We start from the raw sequence: 14,573 nt of genomic DNA, 5'->3' as shown, positions 1-14,573 counted from the left end.
ATAGAAATGCAAAGGAACAAGCCCAAGTGGCTCAAACAACACTAATCAACATTACCCAAAACATATAGGGAAACCACTGCAAATTTACTGCACTGCTACTTCGTGAGTTTATTTCTAACAGTTCTCTGTTTTGGCTTAAGACAACATTTAAAGTTTCAGGTTTAACACTGACATTTAATCTCTTGGTCTATGTTCACTAGGTTCAAATGTCAGTGTGTATGTTCCGGCAAGGGTGTATGTGCAGCATAGTTATGTTTTACCATAGTTCAGTACTAGCCTCTTATAGAAATATCATAGGAGCCTGGTGTAAGAAACTGATTGAAATGAAGGTTGGTGTTAACGTATATTTTTAATGATTGCACCCCCACACAATCAAATAGGAAAAGTCACTGCAGTGCCAGACCTACTGCTGAATTGAACAGTCAGTTTGGCACTTATTCAGGTCTACTAATGCAAAGTAGATTTTTTTATTTTTTTTAAAGAAACGAATCACATTCCACTTTCTCATATTAGAAATGTGATTAACACCTCAAAATTCACTTAAAAATAAATAACCTTCCTTAAGATTACTTTCACACTATAGACTGTCCACGAAATTTAAACAAAATTGCAAAATCAATTTTTCATATGAGACAGCATAGGGGTGTTGTGTTAGAAAGCAGAGTAGTTAGACAGGAAATAACATTCTTGTGTTAAGTTAAAAGCTTTTATTGGCCAATAAACCTTTTGTGATACAAAATGTAAAATTCAGAATACCTATAATTTTAACATTGCAAATTGTTCAGCTTTACCAAAAATAAATTTAAAAAGAAATGAGCAGCTTCTTGGCAATTCCGTGAAGTATTTTACTGAGATCCCCATTCCTCCTTTTTCTCCATTAAAATCTTGTGCAGCTCATCAGCATCATCACTGGTTTTCACTCTTATCAACATGGTAACCGGGACGCTGGGATTCTTTTCATCAATGGGAGGGTTTGGTACACATAGAACAATCACGTTATTTTTCCCCGTTCTTGAGCAGGCCATCGAAGGCTGGACCAACACGTTTAACAGAATATTACCTACATTTGCAAAACAAAAAGTAAAAAAGTGCATGTTTTAAAGGAAAAGAAAACAGCCAAGAATTTTAATCTTCAGCATGACAAATAACATTCATTGTGCTACTAGTACAGGCACCTTGTCCAGAAAGGTTGCTTTAGGAAGCTGGCTCTGTATATACGACACCAAAATAAGCTAGTGCGCACAGAATCCAAGGAGTCCCCGGAGGTATAGCAGAGGCTAAATTAGTTAAGTACTAACAGCTCTCTGTGTGGTAGTGCGGGCAAGCAGTTAGGCTTATCCAGAGGGTGTGTTAAGCATTTATTGTATTGACTTCATCTAGGACTGATTAAAACACACTCAAACAGGGAGCTTGAGTCAGGGAGCTCCTCCAAATATTTAAATCGAAATGTGTGGCTATTGGGACCTATGGGGCGGGCATTTGGGGCTGGCAGCAAGTGGAGGCGATACAGCGAATCGAGAATAGGTTCCTGCGATTCATAACCGCTACACTGAGGAGCACTGCTATATATTTCTTACATGTCGAAGTTGCTCTGATTTACATCACGGACATTATAAAACTAGCCCCTGTTTTACTTTGGCATAATGTCTGGACCAACCCTGCCACAGAATTGAATAGATCTATTATAGAGGACTGTTTAAGTTGTGATGGGATGAAAAATATTAAATGGCTTAGGTACATTAAGAACTTTGTCAGTGAGATTGGCCATCCTGAATATTTTACCGACCCAGCCTCACTGGAACAGCTCTCACGATCCACGCTCAAAAAGATCTTGCTGGAACATTTGGAATTGCAAAGGTGGAAGGGTGAAAGGAATAAAAAAAATCTGTCATGAGCCACGATGAAGTGACATCTCAGAGGGGTCCTCAGTTGTATCTTGTAATAGACCACCCCTACAGCATCGTAGGCTCCTGACATACTTCCGCCTGGAAACCTTTTATAGACTTGTATCATTCCCGAATTGCAATGACTGGACGAGAGTAAAACGGCATTGTCTCTGTGATGACAAATCATTCCAATCAAATATACACTGCACTCTTTTCTGCACTTTATATAGCGTTCTAGACGACAAATCTTAAAACCCCTCCGGTTAACCTGGGGCCTAAGGAAAGCAAGAAACGCCTATAATAAACTTAGGTCCTTAGATGATTGTTTTACCATCAGCACAGTGAGCCTCTACTTGAACACAATTTTAAGAGAGAGAAGGACCATCGTCATGGGATAGCAAGATCTAATTAAGTATTTTTAACTACTATGTAATCTAATTGATTGTATTGTTTTATCCTTTAACTTCCTTTTATCAATTTTTAAAAATCTAATTTTAGCAATGTCTAATTCTGAATGAAAAGATGGAATTTTAATTGTGATTTCTATTTGTATACTTTTTATTCAAATTGAATTCACATTTCATAAGTCTTTGAACTTGAACACTCAAAATAAATCCAGACATATTAGGCAAGTATAAAAAAAAAGTATACTGATGTTTTATTTAAGAACAAGTAGGACTTGAGACAGGTAAGTAAAGTAAACTTTTAAATGCAAGACTGTTCAAGGAAATGCAGTTGTGGTTAAATTGGCAATTGTAACAGGTTTGTATCACTTTAGAAATGAGTTTGAATTATACAGTAAGTATGGATTAGTTACTTACCTGTAATCCTAGTTCTCTTCCAGGGGTATACTCATCAAAGTCATAAGCACTGAATAGTCCCGCCCTCGTGCGGGACCCCGGAGCAATAGCCAATAATATGCATATATCTACATATATATATATATACATACATATAAATACACATATAATACTATATATATATCTAGATAATATGCATTATACATATGCAGCCTAAAATAACCATACTAGGCTCAAAAGACTGCCCCCAAAAGCCTGAAACAAATCTTTACATTTGTAAAATAAAGACATATAAATGACATTATATGAAAATGCAAAGAAGAAAGCACTGCCTTTGTTGTCTTTGAAACACACCACCTTTATTTTCAAAGGTAAAACAGGCAGGACCATAGAGGCAGCTTTAGCCTAGATAGGCTGCATTGTAACAATAGGAAAAAAACTGGCGCCGTGCCTTTAAGACCTCCAGGAACCTCCAGGCTCCCATCATGCACCACAGGTGACAGTTAGGTCAGTTCTTTTGGACGGCGTATAACAGTGTAATCACAGCATGGGTAATGCTAAACACAATCAGGTCTGGTATTCGTCCGGGGAGGAGGGTGGGTGTGCTTATGACTTTGATGAGTATACCCCTGGAAGAGAACTAGGATTACAGGTAAGTAACTAATCCTTCTCTTCCAGGGGATACTCATCAATAGTCATAAGCACTGAATAGAGTAGCAAGCCCATCCCATACCCTGCGGACGAACACCAGATCCTCTAGACAGCACACTATTATGTGAATTACCCAAACAAATTTCTCAGTGATGCCTGACCAACTTGGGCATCAGCTTGAGCATCAGAATCGAGGCAGTAATGGCGGGCAAATGTGTGAACCGACCGCCACGTAGCTGCCTTACAAATTTCATGCACAGGAACATTTTTAAGCATTGCTATAGTAGCAGCCTTCCCTCTAGTGGAATGAGCTCTAGGTCTACCCGTGAGCTGCTTTCGTGCCAACTGATAACATAACAGAATGCATGACACAATCCATCTAGAAATGGACCTCTTAGTAGCAGGAAAACCCGTTCTTAGAGGACCGTAGTTCACAAACAGGTGATCAGTCTTTCTGACACTCTTAGTTTTATCAAGGTAAAACTTCAGAACTCTTTTCAAATCCAAAGAGTGCAGAGCTCTTTCTGCTGCAGAGCTCGGAGTAGCAAAAAACGTAGGTAGTGTCACTGATTGATTTATGTGAAAATCCGAGATTACTTTAGGAAGAAATCTCGGATGAGTCCGAAGTACCACTCTATTCGCATGGAAAACGAGATAGGGTTCTGTTGCACAAAAAGCCTGAATCTCGCTCACCCTGCGCGCAGATGTGATAGCTACAAGGAAAGACACTTTCCACGAAAGATGTTGAAGAGAAGCTTTATGGATAGGTTCGAATGGAGGACCCATCAATTTAGACAAAACCACATTAAGCTCCCAAGGAGGTGAGGGGGCCCTCACGGGAGGATATACCTTCCTGAGACCTTCCAGGAAATCCTTTACAACTGGCATTTGAAAAAAAGAACCCTGAGAAGGGGACTTACGATATGCTGTTATTGCTGCCAGATGTACCTTAATAGAAGAATACTGCAAACCTGCTTTAGCCAAAGAAAGTAAGTATGGTAACAGTACCTGTTCCTGACCTCGAATCGGGTCATGACCTTCAGCTGCACACCAAGTGAAAAATCGCTTCCACTTGAAAGCATATGTTCTTCTTGTAGAAGCCCTTCTTGCCTCCTTTAAGATGTACATACAATCCTGAGAAAGACCTAGGTGACCATACTGGACGAACTCAGGTACCATACTGCTAGCTTCAGGGACGGCAGGTTGGGATGGAACACCCTGCCGTTCTCTCTCGTCAACAGATCCGTACGGCAAGGAAGCCTCTTGTGCGGCACTTTGGATAGACACAGGAGATCCGGGTACCACCATTGGCGAGGCCAATCCGGAGCCACCAGAATCATGTCTGTCTTGTACTTGTACAGCCTCTTGATCACCAAGGGAATGAGTGGAATCGGTGGAAAGGCATAGAGCAATGTCTCTGTCCAGTCTATCCACAGAGCATTCCCCTTGGATCCTTGTTGTGGGTACCTGGATGCGAAGACGCGGCATTTTGCGTTTTCTGCGTCTGCAAAGAGATCGATTTCCGGTAACCCCCAGGTTTGAAAAACGTCTTTTATTACTTCGTCTTTTAAGACCCAGTCGTGCGCTTCTGCGAAGTGTCTGCTTAGTTCGTCTGCTTGGACGTTGAGGACACCTGGCAGATGTACAGCTGTAATTTTCATACCCCGAGCCAGAAGCCACTTCCAGATTGCTTGCGCTTCCAGCGACAGAGGTCTGGATCTCGTTCCGCCCTGCTTGTTCAGATAGTACATCGTTGTTGTATTGTCCGTCTGAACAAGCAGAGAGGATGTCTTGAGCACAGGAAAGAAAGCCTTGAGAGCTAGATGGACAGCTCTGAGCTCCAACATGTTGATGTGATACAGCTTTTCTTTCTCCGACCACACTCCTTGAACTTGAAGTGACTCTAGATGAGCGCCCCAACCCTGCAGGGACGCATCTGTCACCAGAGATCGTTTGGGTATGTCCTCCTGAAAAGGTACTCCCACAACCAGATGATTCCGCTGCATCCACCATTGAATGGAGATTCGCACCGCCAGAGACAGTGACAGTTTGTCTTCCCATCGGTTTGAAAACTGGGACCACTGATCCTCTAGTGACTGTTGCAGAGGTCTCATGTGTAACCTGGCGTTTGGAACAAGGAAAATGCAAGACGCCATGGATCCCAGCAGAGACGAGATCTGTCTGGCCGTTGGTCGAAGAGTCCTTAACATTGTTTGGCGCTTGAGGAGAATGGATGATAGTCTCTCCTCCGAAGGATACGCTTTTGCGTCCTTTGAATCCAGAAGTGCGCCCAGGTAGTGGATCCTCTGTGTGGGATTGAGGATAGACTTTTTGAAGTTCACGTGCAGACCTAGTCTTCGCAGCTGATGAATACAGAACGTGAGATTTTGTTGAAGTAGAGCTGGAGATGCACTCTTTAGCAGCCAATCGTCTAGATAGGGATAGACGAAGATATGCCTCTTTCTCAGGAAAGCCGCTACGACTGCCATGCACTTTGAAAAGGTGCGAGGAGCTGACTTTAGCCCGAAGGGCAAGACTGCGAACTGGTAATGATTGGTTTGTATGCAGAACCTCAGAAACTTCCGATGTTTTTGGGCAATGGGGATGTGAAAATACGCATCCTGAAGATCTATGGAGCACATCCAGTCTTTTTGATGCAGAAGTGGGGTTATTTGATGTAACGCCAGCATTCTGAATTTTTCTCGTCGGATAAACTGATTGAGGCGCCTGAGATCTAGTATAGGCCTGTACTCCCTGCTTGGACCTTTCTTTTGAACTAGAAAGTAACGGGAGTAAATTCCTTTTCGACGTTGTGTCCTTGGGACCTCCTCGATGGCTTTCTTTTGGATTAACACCGACACTTCCTTTTTCAAAAGGTGAAGACGATGGAATACAGTCTTTTGAGGAACAATCGAGGGTGGTGGAAACTTGAACCTGATTGCATATCCATTTTGCACAATATTCAGCACCCATGCGTCGTTTGTGATGTTTTTCCACTCCTCCAGGTAAAAATGCACACTTCCCCCCACCGGAGTGGTCAACGGGCTCAGGGGAAGCAAACACTCACTGCTTTTGCTGTTGCTGCTTGTTTCCAGGAGCAGACTGTCTGGAAATTCCGCCTCTTCCTCTACCAGGACGACGCTGGGAGAACTGAGATCTTCCTTGATTTTGTTGTGAAGACCATTGAGGGGTTTGAACCCTCTGCTGGCTCTGTCTCCGATCATAAGGACGGTATTTTTTCTTAAAATTGTCCTTTCTCTTCGAGACCTACAGCTCTCACAGTATCCAACTCTGTCTTCATTTTTGACATCTCGTCGTCAGCATGAGACCCAAAGAGCGTTTTCCCATTAAAAGGCAGGTTTAGAATGCGTTGCTGGGCTTCAGGTTTGAGTCCCGTAAGTCTTAGCCAAGCTGAACGCCTCGCACAAAGACCATGAGCATAGCCATGCGTGGATAGATCGGAAGCATCCGCAGCTGCGCTAATCACCTGATTAGACACTAGCCCACCTTCATGAAGTATTTCCAAGAAGTCATTCTTGTCTTCTTTGGGAAGTTTTTCTGCGAATCTGGATAAGGAATCCCAAAGAGAACGGTCATAGCGACCCAATAAAGCGGAGGAGCTGGCAACCTTCATGTAGGAAGCAGAAGTGGCACACATCTTCTTTCCTACCGAATCCAAAGTCTTGCTATCCTTGTCTGGGGGAACCGACGAGGACGTTGATCCATTCTGATTTTTACGTGCCGCTGAGACGATGACCGAATCAGGTTGCGGCTCCGCTCTTAAAAATAACGGGTCAATGTCCGGAGCCCTGTACTTCTTTGCGATCCGTGAGGGGACCGCTCCCAAAGAAGCCGGTGTTAAGAACTTATGTTCGGCAGGTTCCAAAAGACCTGGAACCAGAGGAAGTAAAGGTCTCGATGATAATCTCTGATGCAAAGTTTCGAAGATAACTGTAGTCTTCGCAGTAGAGACAGGCATCTCTATATTGAGTTTCGCTGCTCCCCGGCAAAGAACCACATTGAAAGTGATTACGTCATCAATCGGCGATATCCTGCTCGGAGGAGTCGAAGATAACGTAGGCGAGTAATATCTCTTCGAATTCGTAGATCTTGTAGAGGATCTCGTATCACGTTTCTTGGATCGGTGATGTGAGGACCTCGGAGAAGGCGTCCGCCTTCTCACGGAAGGAGACTTCCTCTGCGGAGTACGTTGTCGCCTTTCAGGAGACTGGATCACTCGAAGAAGAGGTGACCTTGATCTTGACACGGTTCTTTTCGACTCTGGCGACCTGGACCAAGACTTTGGAAGATTGATTCTCCTAATCTTCCAGTCTCTAAGTTCTCCCAACCATCGAGGAGATATGTTAGCTCCTGTAGGTGATGGAGCTCTTGAAGGCTCTGGAGAGATCTGAACTATATTCAGGTCAGGGGATGAAGAACTCCCAGAAACAGCCACAGAAACCTCAGATCGGCCTTTAGAAACCGTTCTAGGTCGTTTAGCTGCAGGCGACGTGGAACGTGGCCTTTTCAACGTCGATTTTTCCCGAGACGATCTTCTCGGCGGCGACCTCCTCGACGGCGATCTCCTCGGCGGCGGCGACCTCCTCGGCGGCGGCGACCTCCTCGGCGGCGGCGACCTCCTCGGCGGCGGCGTCCTCCTCGGCGGCGGCGTCGTCCTCGGCGGAGCCTTCGACGTCCTCGGAGTCGACCTTCCCGACGTCGAGGGTCTCTTGGGTGATGGAGTCAGGCGCTTCGACGACGAAGTTTTTCTAGGCGTCGTGTGCCTCGACTGATCAGGGCTCTTCGACGTCGAAGCCGCCAATTCCCGGTTCGATGTCGATGTCATAGCGCCTCTTGACGGCGGCCTTGACTGACTTTGAGCCTCTCGACGGCGAACGTCGACGTCGATGAGACGACGTCGAGTCCCGTCCTCTCGTAGTCGTAGGGGAGCCAGACTTGGATCGCCTACGCTCATGGCGTCTCTCACCTCTCATCGACGGCGAATCCTTCTTCGACGGCGACCTCGACGTCGACGGAAGACGTGACGCTGATTTCGACGATTTCGAACATACCGGAACTCTAGAAGAAGATCTGTCCCTCGAACTCGACGGGGAACGATGTTTTCTCTTCTCCCCTCTTCCCTTATGTTCTTTCCGCTGAGGAGAAGGTTTCCTGGAGTGAAGTTCTTCTCTTCCACTCACGGTTTCACCTCTGTCATGCAGGAACTGAAGCCTGCTCTTCTCCCTCTCTCTTAAAGTTCTGTTTGATAACTTGCTGCAATGGTAGCAAAGCTCTGGCTTGTGTGTGGATGGAAGACAAGCCACACAGACCGAATGAGGGTCTGTTTTAGACATTTTTTTTTCCACAGGCCGGACACTTATTAAATAAGGCAGGCATTTTGACTGGAAAAAAAGGTCAAAAAAACCACAAAAATTGTAGAATTAGTCAGGAAAAGACTAAAGATGTCGAGTAATGACAAAAAATTGAAAGAACTACCAGAAAAAAGTGAAAAAGAATCACCAACTGGCGAGCTCAATGCTCCAGGATCCTCACAGAAGGAGCCGGAAAAAAGAACTGACCTAACTGTCACCTGTGGTGCATGATGGGAGCCTGGAGGTTCCTGGAGGTCTTAAAGGCACGGCGCCAGTTTTTTTCCTATTGTTACAATGCAGCCTATCTAGGCTAAAGCTGCCTCTATGGTCCTGCCTGTTTTACCTTTGAAAATAAAGGTGGTGTGTTTCAAAGACAACAAAGGCAGTGCTTTCTTCTTTGCATTTTCATATAATGTCATTTATATGTCTTTATTTTACAAATGTAAAGATTTGTTTCAGGCTTTTGGGGGCAGTCTTTTGAGCCTAGTATGGTTATTTTAGGCTGCATATGTATAATGCATATTATCTAGATATATATATAGTATTATATGTGTATTTATATGTATGTATATATATATATATATATATATATGTAGATATATGCATATTATTGGCTATTGCTCCGGGGTCCCGCACGAGGGCGGGACTATTCAGTGCTTATGACTATTGATGAGTATCCCCTGGAAGAGAATTTCAGGTTACTTTTTAGTTAATTTGGGATTACTTGACGTACTGGGGATGGTATGCCTAGATACCACATCTTTAAGTCATACTTTGCAGTCTAGTTATCTTTTCTCCATACAAACATCAGTTCAACACTTCAGGCACAAAGACTCATGGGTTCCTATGGGAGAAAAATGATTATCGGTATCACAAGTAAGTAAACGTCTTGCAAGATTGAGTTTGAGGTTAGGCCTAAGGTTCTCCAAGGTCCAGATAGGCACTCAAATTGCACCACCAGCGGCAGCACTAGGGGGGGCGGGTGCCATATGCCAATGGGGCACCTCGTTTGGGGGCTGCTCACGGGCAGGCCACTCCCAGCCAAGCTCCTAGGGTTAAGGTCAGGGCAAAGGGGGGTCCCCAGTCTGCGCCAACTCCACACCACCTGCAGCACTATTGCGGCCAGGTGAAGGGTGTTTAGGAGCGGTCGAGAGCCCAATGGAATTTTACGGAGGTTGGCAGTTTTGGATTTTGGCTTCAGGCTCGGTACAGGAAGTCTTCAGGGATGAGCCAAAAGCAGGGCAGGTAAGTTGGAGGACAATGGGACTTCGGTGCACCTCAGGTCCTCTTCTCCATGGTGCAGGTCAGCCAGATGCGGGGTTGCCTTTTGAGGCTGGATTTCACCTTACTGGAACACTTGCGGTTGGGGGTGTCTCCGTGCAGAGGCTGCAGGTGATGTCAAAGGGTCCTGGAGGGGTCAACCCACGGTTGACTCTGGAGCACCGGGGGAATCACGCTGGGAGCGGTGGGCCACTTTGACTCTGGCATAGTTTCTTCTTCCTCAGCAGGCTCAGAGTTAGTCTTTGGAGTTTCTTTTGAACAGAGCTGCTGTTCGCAGGAGATCCGGTCTTTGTTGAAGGAAGTCTGTCCTCCCAGGGCTTTTGGAGGTCGCTGGCTGCAGGACAGGTCGACTTTTGGCGCAGGATCTCTGGAAACTGCAGACGGGCTGGTAGGGCTAGGAGCAAAGTCAGTTCTTCACTGTAGTCTCCTCTGCTGTGCGACTCCTCCCCCATCCTTCTTTGCAGGTTGTAGGAATCTGCTTTCTGGGTGCATAACTACCTCCTAAATACTCTATTTAGGGGTCTTGGGTTAGTAGCCATGAGCTACTGACTTTAGGGTGACTACAACCTTTGTGTGCTCACCCTACATGGGGGAGTGGGCTCAATCCCCAAAACTGACTGGAGGGTGCCTGCCAGAGTGGGCTTCACCTTTCCTCCCCCACCTGAGGGTTGGGTTTAGCAGAGGTTGGCACACCTGAGCTGTTCTAAATTTTTCCCGCCCGTCTTCCTGCCGAAAACGTTGGGATACAGGAAGGGGGCTTGCTCCTGATAGCAGAAGAGGCCGAGTGTCGATTTGCAACGGCGGAAAGGCATTTGAAGCTCCCCCGCCACAGATGGCTCTTCCTGACCTGGGGAGATATGTGAACCCTCCGCCCAGGAATGGCTTTGTTTCTGGGTTCCAGGTGCAAAGGCTCCCACCCGAGGGGTCCAGGGACTGGTCTTGTCGTGGCAGGCTGGTGTGTACCAGTCAAGGAACACACCAGAGGCTGGTTGTTTTTTGGGGAGCATCCCCAAGATGCCCTCTGAGTGCGGTGTAAACTAAATCTCACATTGGCATCAGAGTGGGTTTATTATGCGGAGACATTTGCTACCAAACTTCCCAGAATTCAGTAAAGCCATTATGGTGCTGTGGCGTTCGTAATGACAAACTCCCAGACCATATACTCCTTATGGCTTTACTGCATTACAATGTCTAAGTTTGGACTTGACACTGTAGGGGAAGTGCTCATGCAACTGTACCTCACCAGTGGTATAGTGCACCCAGCTAGAGGGGTGACTTATCTATACCATAGGCAGTGGGTTATAGGCATGCTACACAGGTATATGTGCCATGTAGACTAGTCCCTTTTCTCTGCACCAAAACACGCAGCCTGCAATGGCAGTGTGTATGTGTAAAAGTATAGGACCTCGAAGGGTGGCACAATATTTGGCCTTCCCTGGTCACAGTGCCCATGGTACCTTTTACAAGTGACTTGCATGTGGCCTGAGGGGTGCCAATTGTGGGTACATTTGTGCAGTTTGGAAAAGAACACACTCTGTGAACCTGATTGGCAGAGACCCAGGGCATCAGAAATCTGTCAAAACATGGGGAGGGGGAAGGGGATGGGGGTTTACTGCAACAGAAACTCACTTCGTGCCTGAGTTCGCGCCTGGGGCCAGGCGGGCTGGTCCCCAGTTCTTCTTACCCCAAGTAAGCACTCTATTCTACTCATACCTTAATGTCTCTTAAACCATCTAGGAAATCCGGTCATCACACTTTACCCCCTGACGCCCTTCCTTATCTACACTGTGGTATTTGTCATCCTGCCCACCGTAGGAAATTGAGCGTCAGGACGGCATCCTCGGATACTGGGGTGTCTAAATCTACTCCCTCGGAGAATGAACTAGGCTTTCTTTTTCAATGCAAGATCCCCGATTACAAATAACACCGCCTTCAGGGACTTTGTGTCATTGAGGAAGCCCTCCTGGGTTTTCATTACAGAAACCTGGATCTCGGAATCCTCCGGTCCTGACCTCGTTGGGGCAATTCCCACAGGCTATGCCTTGACTAGGATGGATAGAACTGGGCGAAGAGGTGGCGGACTGGGTATATTACACAAAGGCTCCACTATTTGCCGAATGGAACAGCTCTCTACCCCTGCAGATCCCTTTGAGGCCATGTATTTTTCTATTAACTCCACTCCTACAGTCTCATTTTCGGGCATTTTATTCTATAGACCCCCAGGCCCTAGAACCTCCTTTAATCAAGATCTGTTGAGGCTATTAGAACCCCTGATTGATATACCTAATCTCACTCTTTTGGGTGATTTCAATTTTCATCTAGAAAACTTGACCTCTAGTGATACTCGGTCCTTGATCGAAACTTTGCGCGCCTGTGGCCTGACCCAACTCCTGGATAGCCCCACACACTTAGCAGCTCATACACTTGATGGTGTTTTTTCTAATGATCTCAGATTAAAGACCGGCACTCCAATCCCTTTGGCTTGGTCAGACCATTTGGCAGTGCCTATTGAGCTTAAAATCCATCACAATGTCCCCTTCCGTTCTGACTCCAAGAAATGGAAACTCAGAAGGAACCTTAGGGATATTCATAATGAAGCACTCGCACCGTTTTTGAACAGCCTTAGCCCCCCTGCTAATAATGACACCAATACTGCTGCAACAGAACTCTTTAACATCATCACTGAGGCCTTAGACATCTTAGCCCCGCCAAGCAACATTACTCTGCCAGAAAGAGCCCTTCCGCACCTTGGTTTTCTGACAGACTCAGATGACGGAGACAGGGCTGCAGAAAGCAGGAGAGGCTCTGGCGCGCCCATCTGCATTCCACTGAGAATAAACAACGAAAATTTATTTTAAAAGAATATAAATGAACAATTATTGAGGAAAAAAAAGCGGCCAATTGTCTTAATTTGACCTCCTCATTGAATTCTTCCAGGGATCTTTTTAAGATCATTGATTCCCCCTCTGCCCCCCAGAGGGTGGATTCCATAGTGGAATCCCTGGAGCTCTTTAATGAAATTTCTACTTTCTTCCACTCTAAAATTGCCGACATTTATAGTTCTTTGGAACTCCTCAATCGGGAGTGAGATCCCTTTCCTTTCCCTCCCCCGGCCACCGTAGTGTGTGAACCTGCAGAACCTGGATCTAGCCTCTTTTCCTCTCCTCACCTTAGAGGAGACTAACCGCCTCCTCGACAACATCAAATCAGGTTCCCCTCTGGACCCCTGTCCGTTGAAAATCCTGAAGACCTGCAGGGAGGTGATTCTGCCCACCCTTACCCATTTCCCTTCTACCGGCCCCTGCCAAAATACTGGAAGTCCATCTCAACCACCATCTTACCACCTTTTTGGATGACTCCAATCTGCTGGACATCTCGCAGCATGGTTTGACGAGCCCACAGCACTGAATCCGCCCTTACTGTGGCGACTAATAACATCCGCTTGAAGGTTGACAGGGGCCATATTACCCTCTTGGTCCTACTCGACCTGACGGCAGCCTTCGACACTGCCACCCACTGTCCTGATTTCCAGGCTCAGGGAGATAGGTGTTGATGGTTCTGCCCTCAGTCTTAGCATCCTTTCTTCATCAAATGGGAGCAGAGTGTGAAATTGGGTGATTTTTTGTCCCCTTCTATACCTGTGCAGTGTGGGGTCCCCCAGGGATCTTCCCTAAGTCCCACCCTTTTTAATATCTATGTGGTCCCACTTGCCAGGGTAGTGAGATCCTATGGGTTTGAGGTATTGTCGTATGCCGACGACACACAAATCATGGTCTCCCTAACGGAATTGGTGAATGATTCTGCCCTCAAGTTTAGATCTTGTATGGAGGCAGCATCTCGCTTGATGGTCCAAAACTTCCTAAAACTCAACGGAGAAAAGACAGGTTCTGATCTTCGGGTGGCCAGGACATCTGGTCAAAAGACTAGTGGCCGGACTCCCTTGGGGACTGCCCTCTCCCTTCCCATTACGCCAGGAACCTGGGGGTCCTGATTGATACCGCTCTCTCCTTTGTCTGGCAGGTCAGCAGGACTGTGTCCACCTGCTGTGGTGTCATCAGGATCCTCAGAAAGATTGGACCCTATCTCTCTCCTGAGGCGAGGAAGCAGGCCACTGTGGCTATAGGCTCTTCGAGACTAGATTACTGTAACGTGCTGTATGGGGGCATGAACAAGAGTCTTGTTCACCGCCTACAGATGGTCCAGAACGCTGCAGCCAGATTGGTCCTCAATCTCCCTAAGCTCTCCTCAGCTTCCCTGGCCAGGAAAGACCTTCACTGGCTGCCCGTTCAGTCCAGGATTTCCTTTAAGATTCTTTGCCTTGCCCACGGGGCTATTTATGGCCCTGGATCAGAGGGCATCAGGTCTCGCGTAGTCCCCTACCTCCCCAGTAGAGCCCTTCGGTCATCTACCAAAAATCTTCTAGTTCCTAGATTTGCCAAAGCAAGATGGGGAAGTAGGGCTTTCTCCACCTTGGTTCCTAAGCTCTGGAATTCTCTTCCTCCCGATCTAGTAGGACAACCTTCCTAGGAACGCTTCCGCAAGGATTTGAAAACCTTGCTTTTCCGAGAGGCCTACTCATAGCC

At 46.3% G+C, this 14,573-nt stretch overlaps 1 protein-coding gene across 1 annotated transcript in view; it reads right to left on the bottom strand.

The window, feature by feature from the left end:
* Positions 1-684: 684 nt before the first annotated feature.
* NUP50 (nucleoporin 50) overlaps positions 685-14,573 on the bottom strand; it is a 96,694-nt gene continuing 82,805 nt past the window's right edge. Inside the window, exon 8 of the mRNA XM_086952742.1 lies at positions 685-1,060. Coding sequence (XP_086808868.1) covers positions 846-1,060 — 215 coding nt within the window. The 3' untranslated portion in view covers positions 685-845. The remainder of the gene's footprint in view (positions 1,061-14,573) is intronic.

Source organism: Lissotriton vulgaris, chromosome 1_2 (genome assembly GCF_964263255.1).
Source record: "Lissotriton vulgaris chromosome 1_2, aLisVul1.2, whole genome shotgun sequence".
NCBI lineage: Eukaryota > Metazoa > Chordata > Amphibia > Caudata > Salamandridae > Lissotriton > Lissotriton vulgaris.
The sequence above is the reverse complement of the archived record's forward strand: the minus strand, read 5'-3'. Positions and strand labels throughout refer to the sequence as shown.